This window comes from Python bivittatus, unplaced genomic scaffold, assembly GCF_059951505.1.
Source record: "Python bivittatus isolate LINGU-HERP-01145 unplaced genomic scaffold, Pbiv_v1 ctg000980_np1212, whole genome shotgun sequence".
Classification (NCBI taxonomy): domain Eukaryota; kingdom Metazoa; phylum Chordata; class Lepidosauria; order Squamata; family Pythonidae; genus Python; species Python bivittatus.
The window spans coordinates 15,819,166-15,834,864 of NW_028277125.1; the positions used below are offsets into that span (position 1 = coordinate 15,819,166).

Here is a 15,699-nt window from a genome sequence, read left to right on the forward strand (position 1 = left end):
AAAAAAGCAAACCAAAAAATGGACTGATCCGAATCTCAAATCCCATATCCCAATTCGATAATTTGTATTTAATTAAGTCCAAGGAACAAGATAGTTGGCAAGAGAGCACCAAGGGATCTGATACTTACTAGCACATCAGATGCCTGGACAATAACGGGGTGCTAATTTTGAAAGCCTACACCACTGTCCTGAAAGGAAAAAAAAAAAGATATTGCAGAAAATCAACCCTCCAGCACTCCTGGCCGAGCCCAGACTGACCCTAGCAAGTGAAAATAATGAAAAGTAATTAGAAGCGTGCTGGATTACTCCTCAGAGATCTAAGCGAGAGAATAAACATGCCGTAGTCCTTCAAGCCACTGCAAAAGGCCCATGTCTGAGCTGTTAGGTGCCCTGACCTTGTCCACATAAAGATGTGATTTATGAAGTGCAGGGCACAGCAGCAGGGGCTTCTGTCTTCTTCAGAAGAACCAAATTACTGAGGTGGAGATTAACATGCTTTCAGTCGGGCCCATTTCCAGACCGGGGGAGAATAATAATAATAATAATAATAATAATAATAATAATAATAATTATTATTATTATTATTATTATTATTATTTACCAAAAAAAGCCTTTGATTTCTTTTGCTTCTCCCTCTCTCTTTGGGGCTGTACAGTAAAAAAAATCAACTCCGGTTCTGCAAGTAAGGTAGAATTAAAAAGAAGAGTTGGGAGTGCAAATAGGGGTATAAATAGAGCTAAATATGGAGTAGGATATTGATCTTGTATTTTGTTAAACGGATTTGCATTTTTGTCTTACCTGAATGGGCTCCTTATTTGCACAGTACAAAAGGCAAGTGAGCTAATGTTTTTAAAAATCAGGTCATGGGTTTTTAAAAAGATCTATTAATAACTTTGAAAAAGAGAAAGGTCATGCAGCCATACTATTTTCTTTTCTTTTCTTTTCTTTTCTTTTCTTTTCTTTTCTTTTCTTTTCTTTTCTTTTCTCTTTTCTCTTTTCTCTTTTCTCTTTTCTCTTTTCTTTTCTTTTCTTTTCACGATGTGCTGGAATGTGCTGTACCCATAGAGTCTCCATTAGAGGAACTTTTACTTTGGGGACAGCCTTAGAGTTTAAAGGCTTAAAAGAGGCATCAGTTTACACTCTGGTGGGAATAGCTACCAGACTGCTGTATTTATGCCTCACTGCCACTATTATGGAGGCTTATTTTAAATAAACCATTGCTTAAAAAAAAATCTGGGAGGTATAGCCACTGGCTTTTCTGAGAAATTGTAGAGCTCTGGACAAACCCTGGAGATCGCAGATAAAGGAGAATTCAAGGGTGGGTTTGCATCTTTTTTTGAAGCAGAAAGAAAACTTGAATAATATGAGGCAATTTCTTTGCAGCTCTTGTTTAGGAGATCAGAGTACAGTCAATGCCTACAGCATCATGAGCCCCATTTCTCTGATATATCTCCAGTTCTGTATCTTATTTACTAAAAGACTTACCTGAAGGCAAGATCAGTTTTCTCCCATATATTCTTTGGACCTTTCTGGAGTGTGTGTGTGTGTGTGCTAAAAAAGTATTTTCCTCTCCTTATATATAAGGATATATATATATATATATATATATATATATGTATGTATGTATGTATGTATGTATGTATGTATATATCACTGTGTAATAGTTGAGGTACTCCCCAGTTCTAGTTGCAACACTGTGCAGTTCCCTGGGCATAAGGATAAGACATACTTCTCTATATGTACACAAGTCAGCAAATTTGCAGTGCAGTTCAATGTCCATTTTTTCTCAGATTGTGTCCCATTGGGGAAAAAAGAGGGGGGCTTCTGAGCAGCAACAGGGAATGGGGAAGTAGTGGCTTCTATCATCATAGCAAGTACCCAGAAAACAGAGGCAAGGGAAATCATCAGTTGGGGTGCTATATCATATTTTATCCATAACTGCATTGCTTTTGACTGAAGATGATGATGATGACAACCATGATGTGATGATGATTTGAGTGATGTATCACATTATGTATCCCCTACCAGTCTCTTCTACTTTTTATGTGCTGGCATTGGCTAGAGTTATGATAGCCACCACTGCTCCTTACTGGACATAGACAGATTATATTGCGAGAAGATGTCTGCAGTTGGAATCTGGCCTCTCCTTAACACAATCACTTAATTTCCATTTTACCATGAAGCTAATAACACTGAACAGTAATTATTACAGACTTATCAGAGTGCTGAACTTTTTCTGTGTGCAGACTCAAATGGCTGAGTGTCTATCAGTTTGGAAGCAAAAAACAAAGCAAAACAAAACTTAAATAATATAGCTTTGTAAATACTTGGGTTCACACAACACATTTAACTTGACTATTGAAGTAACATCTTTTTCTGTTATTTAACATAACCATATGCCTTGAACTCATCTAACATGCTAAAAAGAAAATCAACATTAAAGCTAACCAAGGTTAAGGTGTTTTATAAATGCAGCCCTCTAGCAACTTATTAGCACACAATCAGATCATATCATCAAGGTCTTGAAATGACCCAGTTAAAGGCACTGTATGAAAACCTTCCAGTAAATATTGAGAAGTATAGAAGTTTTTGAATTACTAGCAAATGAATATTTAAAAACAGAAGCGAAAACTGTCTGAAAGAACCTGTGAGTTTACAAAAAGCTGACAGAAAAGAAAAGAACATGGACAGTAGAATCTAGAAGAGCAAAAACTCATGACTCTGAGTTTATCAACATATTCTATAGTTGACAGCTGTTAAAATATAGAGCATCTCAACAGTAATCTTAATTTGTTACCCATACATCTCTTTTGTTTAATAAGTAGGAAGTCAAACCAATGGATGAAATTCCTTCTATAAAACAGACCATATGATCATATTATAGGGAAAGTCAGGGAAAAGTTCCCAGCTTCCCTCTTTGCAATGCCTTCCACAAATATAATAATAATCTGGAAAACATCATAATCAAGTTTGATATTAAGAACAGATATAAATGAGAAAACATGAGAATTCAGCTTTTGGAGCTGGAGTAGAATATATTTCTTTATTGAGTAAGTTGATTCATATGTAAAGTTGCTTCAAATGTTTCAACTACTGCAAAATATTCTCAATGTTCTAGCTGGATTCACAAAGCACATTAACCTAGTTAGTGAATTAGAGCCAGTTTGGTGTAGTGGTTAAGGTGCTGGCCTAGAAACCTGAAGAGACCGTGAGTTCTAGGCCTCCCTTTGGCATGAAAGCTGGCTGGGTGACTTTGGGCTAATCACTCTCTCTCAGACCAACCCACCTCACAGAATTGTTGTTGTGGGGAAAATAGGAGGAGGCAGGAGTAGTAGGCATGTTCACCACCTTGAGTGAGTTATTTATTTATTTATTTGTGTGTGTGTGTGTGTGTATGTTGGGGGGGGGGGATAAAAATCTAATAGTTATAATTAACTCGTTTTCCGAGTTTGTTCATTCATGGAATCCTAAAGTAACCTAACAGCTAGGTTTATATAACATATTAAGCCATACGCACATGCGCAAGTCCCTAACCCATGTTAAAGCTAGTCAAGTAGCACTGAATGTATCTGCTAGATCTTTAATTGTGTCAGGCATCCCCAGCATCTATCTCTGGCATTGTCTCCTCAGCCTTAAAATATCTGTGAATATTTTGCCAGAGATATATAGTTGCCCAAAGAACATTCTGGTGGTAGCTGGGATATGCAGTGTTCAAAAGGTCTACCCCCTAATGAGGGATATGTGAACAACAGCCCATTTTCATGGAATTGCAAAATTGCAGGATTATAAATCTCTTTCTCTCTCCCCCACCCCCCATCTCCAGGGCCACATGAACCCTGTTCTGGGTTAATTAGGCCCACAAGTTTCTTTCTCTGCCCTCAGGCCTTAAAATAATCCACCATCTACCCATTTGCAATATGTTTCCAAGAGATGTTGAAGGACTTCTAATCTCAAAACCTGGAGACAGAAGTCAATCCAAGTGACCATAATGGGGTAACTCAGTGTTACAAGAACAAGAAATGCTGTGTTATAAAGTGTGCTATAGATGTTTTTATTTTTAATTGCACTTAATACCACTTAAGCGTACAGCATATATTAGTATACAGATTGCTGATTGGTCTATCGTATGGAAGCTTTGAGATCTATAAAGTCTGGATTTCAGACCTTATGAATTCAACCATGTTGGGGATACTGATTGAGGATTGTCACATTTTCTTTCTGAAGAGTCTCTTATTTTTCACAGGCTTGGACAGGTAGCTACAACATGATCCTCTCTATACTGGGCATGGTTGTGTTGATGGTATTTTCTTTTCACTTTTGAGGAGTAGATCTTAGGTGTACACTAAAAACATGTGGAGTAGATTCATAGATGGAGAAAGAGACTGCCAATGCTCCTCCCCAGGTAATCATTTATTTTATTTCACAGACCTGTTGGGTGCTACTGGAAAAAGAGAAAGGATAAAAACCGTTGTTTAAAAAACCCCACTCTGTGCCCAAATTTGACATTCTTCAGATTAATTGCACCACAGCTTCAGTCATTCCCGGCCAGTATATCCCCGGTTTACTGGGGATAACTGGAACTGTAGTCCAAGCACTGTGAAGGGGCCCAGATACAGAAAGGCTGCGGGTCGAGTCCCTCTGACCGCCAATCTGCGTCCTTCTGCAGGCAGCCGGGGGCAAAGCATCCCTTGCTTTAAATGGGCCTCGACTGCACTTTTGGGCGGCGGCGGCGGCGGCGGCAGCGGCAGCGCTCAGTGGCTGCCTTCCCCGCGCCGCAGCCTCGAGCCAGCGCCTGGGCTGCGAGGCTTGGAGGAAGAGCCCAAGGCCGCTGGAAGCCCAGCCCGCAACGCCATCTACCGGCCGAGAACCGCCATTTCTTCGCCTTGGCACCTCTCCTTCCAATCCGGGGACGGAAATTGGTGCCACGGACTCTGCACGTTTGCTTGCCCGAATATCGCGGGGCAAAAAACCGCCGGAGCCCTCCTCCCCGCGCCCCTCGCGTCTTCGCACCGGGGCGTCTTTCTTTCCCTGCCCCTTCCTCCTCCTCCTCTTCTCCTCCTCCTCGTTCCGCGGCGAAAGTGCTTCTGCGCGGGGGCCAAAGGGGGGAAAGGGGGGAGGTTGTGAGATCGGGGTCGGCCGGGTTAGAAAGGGAACCTCCGCTCCGGCCTGCGTTTGGGGGCTCTGGAGCCATCAGTTTCCCAGATTACTTGTATTTAATACACAATGCATCATAAAGCAAATCCCTCATCCTGACAGGGAGAAAATAGAACAGCTCAGAGCTCGAGCTGCTCCAATTTATGGCTAAATTAAAAAAAAAAAAAAAGCGGGGGGTGGTTGGGTGGGAGAGAACGAGGCATCCAAAGTGGCAAGAAATCGAAAGAGGAAAAGCGGGGGCCGGAGGAATCTTCCAAACTTCAACTACGTTGAAAAGGTCCCGGGGATTTTTTTATTGTCCCGGGTTACTCACCAAGGTATCTCTTCCCACCCCCACGCCTTCCTTCCGCCCCGGACGAGTTCGCAACAAATGCCGGGCGCGCTCGCTGCCCGCTTCTCAGGCCTCCCCTCTTGGAACAATGGGCATTATCCAAAATAACAGTTCAGTGTCACCGATAACAGGCCGCGCAGACGAATTAATCAGCATCTTTTGTCACTTGTGCCACCGGCCCCTGATAGCCTTCCCCCCACCTGCCCTCCCTCCTTCCCCCTCCTGGCACTCCCTAAGTGCTTCGGACCCTCTCCCCCGTTAGTTCCCCAGCTGCTGAGAGCTCTAATCCTCCACATCTGGAGGTTTCGGGGAGGCTCTTGGTAAAGCATGAGCCCTGCACACTTAAAAAAGAACAAAAAAAATCAGTTGGGTGGCGCTCAGAGGTGAACCCCAACCCTAACCCCGCCCCAATATTTGTAGGCATCCAGATGGATGGCACATCCTCAGCCATGTACCTTTCTCACGCCCCCTTTCCAATGCGGGTCTCCTCGCATGATTTGCGTGCATGTGCCTGTGCGTGTAAAAGTGCAAAGCAACTCCCGTTTATTGTTACCGCTTCTGAATTTGGATTGCAGCCATCGCCAAGTTCAATTCGTTGGGAATCGTTCTACTTTTTCTGTGACCCCGCACTCCTTTTTTAAAACCCAGTTTGGAGTCCCAGTAACTCGATTTCCAACTGGGGAAACTAGGCAGAATAGACAGCCGAAGGATGCCTGTGAGAGGGGGTGAAGTTGTTAATCCGAAATCCAGGTCCCTCTTCTTTCTGTCTAACATATTATTTGTAACATAAAATGCTTGTTTAATGCGTCTTTATTCTACAAAGAATAAAGCAAAACTTGGTTATTGTCTTTGCGAAACAAGAGAGTCGCAGGAAAAGTCGAAAGTACTTCTTTCTGAATATTTGCTTTATAAGTTTTTATGTTTCCATATGTTTATATGGAAAGCTTAATAATAATTTAGCATCGAGGATTTTTAAAGACCTGTACCGCCAATCCGCTAAAACGCCGCTGCGCCTTTTCTCTCTGAAACACTAATATAATATGCCTGTATTTTACGAAGTGAAACAGATAAAGTGAAAAATGCTGAAGACAGACCGTGGGGGGAGGGAATACAATCAAACCCCGGTTAGCAAGTGTCAAATATAAGCCTTGGAAGTGCCGCTAGTGTCACCAGACGGTCTCTTTATAGAACCAGGCACGGATCACTTGCGTTAAACGCGTGTAGATCGCAAGCGATTCGATTTGCCAGCTTTGCTGCTGGTTAGCCGAGGCCGCCAAACCAACGCCGATGAAACCAGTTCCCGATATCAGTGTGTGCAAGTTCACCTCGTTGCGTCCTCGCTACCGAGGCCGCTTGTTCAAAAATAAAATAAAGCGCTGTCGATTTGCGTAAAAGTCGCTTTAAATCAACAGACCCGGGGAGAGCAAGAGCGCTGCACTTTCTAGACACCACTGGAGCAGAATGAGGGGGCGATGGGATGTCTCCCCCACCGCCCGCCCTCAGCCTTCCCTGCGAAAGAAAAGGAGGGCGAGGGAGGGCTTTCCCCCCCTTAACAAAAAAACCCTCCCAGCCAAGCCAGATCTCCCGATTGGCCGCCGTTGACCTGGATGGGACTGACACGTTTCCCGGGGCCGGGCGCATCCGTAATCAGTCCGCCGGGCGAGGGCTTCTGCCTGGGCGACCTTTTTGTGACCTCTCTCGCCAGAGGAGGCGGCTGTCACTTTAAAAATTGTCTGAAAGAGGAGCCTCTGTCTGGCTTCCGAGCGGCCGCGGAGGCGACGAGGTGGGGAGGGAAAAGAGATACCTCTTCTGGGGCTCGCCCGCTCCCCGCCACCCCACCCCACCCTCTCCCTTCCCTCCCCCAGCAACTTCTGGTTAAAGGGGCAGCTCGCGAGGCAGAGACGCCCCTCGGCCGAGGGTCGCAAGCGGGGAAAGAAGAGGGGGGAAGGCGGGGTGGGGAGGGGAGGGGAGAGGAGGGGAGGGGGTCTTGTCCCCAGAGCTCTTCGGACAGCTCGGAAGCGGGGCAAAGCGCGGGGAGGAGGCACCGGGGAACTCTCCCCCTCCTCCCTCTTTCTCCCTCGCTCACACGCTTTTCTCCTCCCTTGTGATCAAGCGGCGGCGAAGTGAAAAGGAAGTTATTTTTCCCCCTCTCGCGCGCACCCTCCCTCCGCCTGGGTAACTTTCCCGACTCCACGCGGACGCGCGCGCGCACCCCCCCCACACTTCCCACGCACACGCTCGTCCCCCCCCCTCGCCCACCCCCCGCAGCAGCCAGAGGGCACGCCAGGAGAGGGGAAGAAATTAACACGCCGGCTCGGAATCAATGGGGACAATTAAAGCGATCGCCGCGCGTCTTCTCGCCCCCGCCCCGCCCGCGCCTGGCCGCCACCGACGCCGGCAGCCCCCTGCCTGAGACCCGCTTTCCCAGCGAAGAGCGCGAGCCCGAGCCCCCCCCCAATTCTCCGAAACGTTTCCTCTCCCCCCGCCCCACGCCACCCCCGCGCCGGGCGAGGACCCTGAGAAGTTTTCAAGCGAGGAGAAGAAAGTCTCTCCCTCCCCCCGCCCGCTAGCCCGCCCCAAATGCCGGAGAAGGAATTCGAGCGCTTCAGGAAGCCGAGCCGGCGGGACTGCGCCGGGTTTCCTAGACGCCTTTCTTTGGCGAGCGAGGACTGCGAAAGCTCGTAGGAAGGGGGGGGGGCGCGTAAAGGCGGCGGGGGGTAATCTCCTCTGGAGAGGTTGCTGACAGCTGCTTGAAGGATTGATTGGCATTATTATTGTTATTGTTTTATTTTGCAATCCTCCCCTTCCCCCCTCCCGCCCCCCCTTTCCGCGGAAAGGAAGGATTTTGGGGGCGAAACGTCGGACCTGTGATCTGAGCTGGGCAAGGTAAGACGATCGCACGAGGCAACTCCCCAGAACAAGGACAACCCCAGAGGGGGTTTGTTTCCATGAGGCCCGGACACTTTCGCTCTCTTTCCCCTTCTTTTCCTGCCCGGTTTGTGGGTTTCACTTCCAAAAAAATCCATCCAAAGCCTTAGATAAGAACTTTGTTTCTTTTCCTCCGCCGCTGCCCCCCAACGGTGGATCTGTAGCCTGTTGTCATCCGTCTGTGGGGCAAAAAAGGCATTGAAGGAGGGAGAAGATAGAGCGAGAGGTGTGTGTCTGGGTGCGGGGCGGGGAGGGGGGAGATGTGACGCCTGTCCATCCACCCCAAAACTCGATTCTTGCTCAAGGAAGCCAACGCGGGAAATTTGGGAGCTGGAAAACCAAATTCCTCCAGCAACAGGGCTGTGCGAGCAGGCAATTGCAGGTTGGTGGTAAAGCGATTGATTGCAGTGATTCAATTAAAAGTGAGAATTAAATGGCATGTGATTCTTGGAGCATTTTTTCAGGCTTTGTTTTTTCTTCTAAATGTGTTTGGAGAGAAAGTTTGCAGTTCTGATTTATTTAATCCACTGGACAGAAGGCTTCTCTTTCTCTTTTTAAATAAAGGACTTGAATTAAGTATAGCCTATGCCACGCATGAATGAAGGAAAGAAAGAGAAAGGAAATAATCAATCATTGGCATCAGACTGAGTAGGGGAAAGGCAGGGAAAGTGAATGATCATGACTGAAGCAGTTTTACTTTTTCTACCAAAAGGGCACCAGTTTGTTCAAATGCAACAACGGGGGGGGGGGGGGGGGAGAAACAAACAAACTCCAAACCCTGATCTTGAACTTTATATGTCAGTTGCTGGATTCATGCCTCAGGAATAGTTGAGTTGAAGAAAAGTCTAGATGAAAAATGAATTATTCAAGGAATTAGGTCTGCAACTGGAAGGGTTTCTTCTTTGCACTCAACTTGAACTCCCCTGCATTTTCTAGAATTCTCTTGATTAATAGAACTTCTGAACCTTGAATGAAAATTTGAGAAGTTGCATCTCTTAATAAATGGGGGGGGGCAGTTCAGAGGGTGTGCATAAGGGGAAGAATAAATGCTTGAGAGGCGGTACATCTTCTAATAACTGATCTATCCTGTCTCAATACTGCGCCCCCCCCCCCCCATTCTTGGGCTTCAGGAAGAGGCCCAGATGAGGCAGGATCTATATGTATGTAAGTATTCCTTTGCCCTGTGTTCACAAGCCATTTCTCTGGACACCAGGAAGTTGGTTTGAAGCACACGTTTGTCACTTGGGCATTCTCACCCAAAGAACTGATTTTATTTTATTTTATTTTATTTTATTATTATTTTATTTTATTTATTTGTTGTCTCCCGGATGATCCAGCCAAAGTCTCAGGTGATGAGGTGAGGTTAGTGGGGTGAAGACTGATATCCTCTGGAGGGATGTGGAAGTAATTTTGCTCTGGAAGCTGAAAGTTCAACTTCTCTTTCTGTGTGCAGTGGAGGCGCTGGGCCAGAATGCACAAAGCTCCATGTGTAAAAGATTCCAAGGCTTAATTCTTCTCCTGAAATCGACTTTGAAGTGGCTTTTCCCCGGCAGGCCCCTCTTTTCAGGGCATGCATTAAACATTAAAAATTGGTGGCACCCTTGTTGGTTTAAGTGCCTGCTGCTTAACAAAACATACAAGAGGCACTTTCTTAGTGCTCCATTGCCTTGTGCCCTGGGCTTTGTCCCTCTTGAAGTTTTGTGGAGAGTTAATGATCTAAAACTGCTTCTGGGTGATTACCTGAACTCTTGGTGAAAAATGCTCTCTCGGGCTAGGGACAAGCCGCCCTCCAACTTTTGACTTTAACCTCAGGTGAGCCTGGATAACGTAGCTTTATCCACTAGGTCCATTTAATTACTACATTGGGGCCCGCAACTGAGACGGTTCATTCTTTCAGAGGAAACTTTCTTTAGGTTTTTATTAGATGAGGTGTTAAATGCTACCAGGATTCTTAAGGCATACAGCTGAAAAGCAAGAACCGCTATGAATCTAAACACGTCAGTCTTTGCATAATCTCTTCCTTTCCGCGATTTCCCATAAACTGGGAATTGGTTTGGGCTTTGGTGGTGGAGTTTGATTTTGTTGCTGGTGATAGCGGTGGCAATTTTGTTTTGTTTTTTTGCAGTTTTACAGTAGCAATTTGTCTAGAGGCCTACATGGAAAATCTGTGAGACTAAGGTGTCTGAAAGGCACATTTTTGACATACTTAGTTGAAATCTCAGATGAGGCCTCTAGACAGGCAGTTGGTGAGATTACATTATAATATTTAGCCCATATACAAATAATATGATATTTTTATAGCATATCATTTTTTTAACATAACCTGTAGCAATCACGTTAAATTTGTTTTTTTAATTTGAATCAATTTAGGGATATGTACCAAAAGCAGTTATATTTTGAACAAGTGTTTACACTTTACTGCATTTATTTTCTTCGGTGTGGTGTAAAAGAGGCCCTGTTATTTGGTAATTCCTGCAGTTTTATTTCTTGACTGCACATGATATGAAACTTAAAAAACAATTCCTTCTTCTAAACCCCATCTTTTTTTAACCAATGAAATGTTGAATGGGAAAAGATATATTAAATGCAAACTGCTAAGAGGCAACTTACGACGCTAGCCAGTTGGGCATCTGCTTGCTAATAACCAAACTTAACATTTTGTAAAAATGTACAAAGTCATGACTGTTCTTATGAGTTTTCATTAAAAAAAAACTCAGGATTTTTCCACCACATTTTGATTATACACAAATATATTGCAAGAGGCATATCTGTGGGACAGAGTAATTGTTCTTTTAATTACTGAGGCCTATTTGATCTAATTGTTTTTGTGAAGTCCACTGAAGAAGCATACTTCATTATAAAACACGCTTAAGTCCTTTTCTGTTTGTTTATTTGAAGGACTGTGATTTATTTTCAGTCTAGCTGAATGAAACGACAACAACAACGATGTCTTGTTTTGTATTTTCTCTTCAGGTCTTGGATGAGTATTACAATGTGAAATTCTGCATAGATGCCAGCCAGCCAGATGTAGGGAACTGGCTAAAATATATCAAATTTGCTGGATGCTATCATCAGCCTAATCTTGTTGCATGTCAAATAAGTGACCAGGTATGTAGTGAACATTTTCTGGGCTTATTTTTAGCAGCTTTCCATGGGAGGAAAACCAAATAGCCACCAACCCCAAGTGGTCGATGTGCGCTAACTGTAATTATGGGGGGTGGGGATAAGAAACAGGTTAAAAGCAAAAGATGTGTTAACAGAAGAAACGTTATCCAAGTTAATATACTTTCTTGGTTTATATCAAGAATGAAACACGGGATGCCTATTACTTATACACATGCGAAGTTATCTGCTCTTCTATACTTTTAATATTTACAAATTCATCTACGGGTTAACCAGAACATCTGATTCTCAGTTTTAAACTTTAGAAATATTATTTGGTACGCATCTCTGAAATTGAAAATTTTTTGTTTTTTGTTTTTCTTAAAAAGAACTGTATCAATATCATTCAGATATCTGCTACCTATCAGTATTGAGGCATTTTTATTTTCAGGGCACAGATAATTTTTATCTATCTCCTTTATTAAACAAAATTTGTTTTGTTTTTTCCTTGACAATTTAGGAATGTCAAACAGGGTAGGAATGGATTTGTCCCTTTTAAATTTCTGAGGGATAGAAACTACTGAATTAGGTTTTGTTTTGGAATGGAATGGTATTTGTCTTTGTGTCTCCTCTTCAAATATGTAACTTAAACTGTGCGTACAAAATAACTTGTATTTTTGCCATTTTTAAAATTAACAGGATGAAAGATTTGAGGCTCACTGATTTTCTTTAAAGTTGCATTGATATTTTTCATATTAATAAACCGTCATATCTTATAGCAGAAAACAACCTGCTCCATTTTTATCAAAAAAATTGAGGCTACAATTCTTAATATGCACTTCTTAGTACATAGTTACATATATGCTTACCTGAAAGGAAGCATCAGTGAACTCAGTGGAACATGTTTCTGAGTAAATATATAGAGAATTATTCTGTAAATCAGGTGTATTTTTAACCCCTGTTATTTATTTAATTACCTTGTTATTTTATTTAATTACCTTGATATGACATAGTAAATGAAATCACAAATAGGCACAAATCTTCAATGGCTAATAGTTCTTGCCAATCAGATTCTTACTGTAGGCACGTTTGTTCTTGTATTCTCTGGTGTTCACAGCATCCCACAAATTTACAGAGCAAAATAACATATGCATTCTTTTAAATTTGTGGCCATATATCTTTTAAAGCACTGACCTCTTAAGGCCCCCACACTAAACATGTAGAGGAAGGTTGAACAAACAGAAAAACTGGGCCCTATCAGTTTTCTTGCCGACCACATGGTTCAAGTAAAGAAGCAATAAAGGCCATTAGCAAATGAAATATACATTCAGAAAGTTGCTGTCTGGTTGGCAAAGAAAAATGATCTATCCTGAGATTGTGCAGGCGATTGCAGAAAGGAAACGACAGTGTTGTGCTCAATTTATTTTTACCTATAGTAAAGTTTAGCTGTGGAAAAAAAAGAAAGAAAGAAAGAAAATATAATAAATAAATCCAAATGGATTTAATGGGGGAGGGGGAGAATGGCTGGCTTAGGGCCTGCATCTTGATCATGTACTAAAAATAACAAAACATATGGCAGACTGAAACAGAAACACATCTAGAATATGGAACAGTCGCTCCAACAATTTCATCGAATTTGGAGTGGACATCATGGAACTCATTCTTTTTTATTGTTTACATTTTTCACATTTGGTAATGGTACCTGTACTCTTGCCAACCACTTTTTTTAAAAAATCATGTTTATTTTATAACTATCTTGTGCCACTTGTAGCTCATATTTAGGTAACTGATCTTTCTTCAAATCTGTAAATAAATAGTCACTTGTACTTTAGGTAGTATGCAGTGATAAAAGAAAAAAGACACTCATTCACATTTCTATATCTAGTTAGCAATTATACACACATTTAATATATGACACAACATATTACAAACCAAAAAATATTCATATACTAAACAGATTTGGGGATCCCATTTCAAGCTTTAAACTAAACGACTGTCCATTAGAACTGGCTTCTCCTTCTGTTAAGAGTTGTTGAGAGTCAGGCAGTATACAAGTTTAATAAATCATGATGATGATGATGATGATGATGGTTGGTCGCATAGTCAGCCAGATGTTTAGACTGGATTTGGCATTTTGATCCACCTATCAAGTCCTTCGCAAGAAACTGGGATAGGCAAATGTGGTTGTTTGATGGTGTTAAGGGTATCATCATTATCATCATCATCATCATCATCATCATCCAACTCAAATATGGATGGGAAATTAGTAAACTATCATGAATCACACTGTGAATTTGATTTTATACAATGAAATGTCTGCTTAGATGAAGGGTAATCGTACCTATAGTGTATGGTAATGTTATTAACCTGAGTTCTAGGTAATCTTGCACACCAACAAAGGTCATTCCCTGTTCAGGAGGCATTAAAATGGAGGTAGCATATCTAGAATTTGTAAATGTCTAGAAACAGTGATCTGTATTTCAGGAGATCCAAGAAAGCTTAATGTGCTAAAACAGCTGACAGCAATCATTCACCACATTGTTGCCCCACTCCATTCTTCCATAAGGAAGGATGGCTGCCAACTGGTGAATTAGCCCTCCTTATCACTTAATAATACATCTCAAGCAATAGGGGCATTCATTAACTGCTGAGACCAAGCAGGGATACTTGATTAGCAGTAACCGTGTTAACATCTAATTAGCTCAAATTAACCTATAAAATTCACAGGCAAACACCATGCTTTATCAGGGATGAGAAGGAGCTCTTTATCAGACTGGGGAGCTAAGGATGAACACTATTTTACTGGGCTGAAAGTTGGAGAGACTGCAAGGCAGACATGACTTGTAAACTGTTGGAGATGTGACTTTCAACTGTGTCTCAAAAACTAGCAGAGCCATTATAGTTTAACGGAAGGAAGGAAGGAAGGAAGGAAGGAAGGAAGGAAGGAAGGAAGGAAGGAAGGAAGGAAGGAAGGAAGGAAGGAGAATTGTTGGTGGTGTTTGTATTTAAATATTGCTTTTGGACTTTATTTGTCAAGGTTCTTTGCCACTCTTCAAGCAATGTCACTCTGAGTTTCTTGTCTGAGGTCATATTTCATCACTTTGGATCAACTTTACAAAAGAACAGGGTTCCTTCTTATAACTGTATAAATAAGCTGTACTAAGATGAACAATTTCAGAATAATGGGGTGCAGTCAAAACATGTATGCTGAAAACAACTCATATTTCATTTGATTGGAAGTACAGCAGGACTTTTAAGACTAGATGGGGGGAGATTCATTCTCCCTTTGCAGTAAAGTTGATCTAGAATTTCCCAGGTCTGTCCTATTATCTCCTGTCATGTCTAATAACTTTTAAAAGTGTGTAATTCAAGATGCTCACAAATAATGAATTCCAAACACTGTGCAACTGGTTATTGCTGTATTTCTCTCCACCAGGATATCAGAAATTCTTATAACGTACTTTAAAAGGGCTTTATGAACTTCATTTACATTTTCCAATCTAAGATCAGTTTGGAATTGATAAGAAGTTGAAAAATTGGCTAGGATTTTTTTTTTCTTTTACTGGATACTGGAGGAAATTTGGCCCATTAAGTTTCATACCGAGATTTAGGACATGCCTGCGCTGCTTTTTTCAGTTGCATCAAGATACTCAGCACCTGTCTTCTCAAAAAGTGCAAATAGTTTATAACAAATTTGTATCTAATGCAGGAATATATATTTAACATGGCTGTAAATCAGTGAGATAATGCAAATGTTTGTGTTTGTGTGTGTGTGTATGTGTATGTGTTTTAAAAACTATTTGAAGAGCAGTTTTATTATTTGCTGAATTTTGAGATTTGGAAAATTACAATTTTGTCTGGCATGATGAAAAAGTTCAGATATATTTAAATATAAAATTATTTGCTTCCTCAATGATAGGAAAAATATGGATATTGAAGTTTACAGAATTCTCTGAGGACATGGAATAATCACCATGCCTTTTACAAGTAGACACCCCTCATTATTAAAACAAAATTGTTGCCATCCAGCATGTGAAACAAATAAATATAATGTTGGTGTTAAAAACGCAAAAGTGCAGATTCAGAAGAATGGGTGCTAAGCGAAAAATTGATTATTAATAAGGAACCTGGTATATTTTGAATGTATGCATGTTTAATCAGTCTCAGGTTGAAGAAAGTCCATT

At 42.0% G+C, this 15,699-nt stretch overlaps 1 protein-coding gene across 13 annotated transcripts in view; it reads left to right on the forward strand.

Moving 5' to 3' along the window:
- The window catches only part of MECOM (MDS1 and EVI1 complex locus), a 514,610-nt gene that overhangs the window by 429,578 nt on the left and 69,333 nt on the right, over window positions 1–15,699 (forward strand). For 9 of the 13 annotated variants that reach the window (XM_088132156.1, XM_088132160.1, XM_088132154.1 and 6 more), the window contains one exon: window positions 11,387–11,521. In XM_088132156.1, coding sequence (XP_087988282.1) covers window positions 11,387–11,521 — 135 coding nt within the window. Of the gene's footprint in view, window positions 1–7,484; window positions 8,372–8,673; window positions 8,796–9,651; window positions 9,771–11,386; window positions 11,522–15,699 lie in introns of those variants that run through there. The other 4 variants (XM_088132162.1, XM_025168730.2, XM_025168731.2 and 1 more) reach the window with 3 other exon arrangements.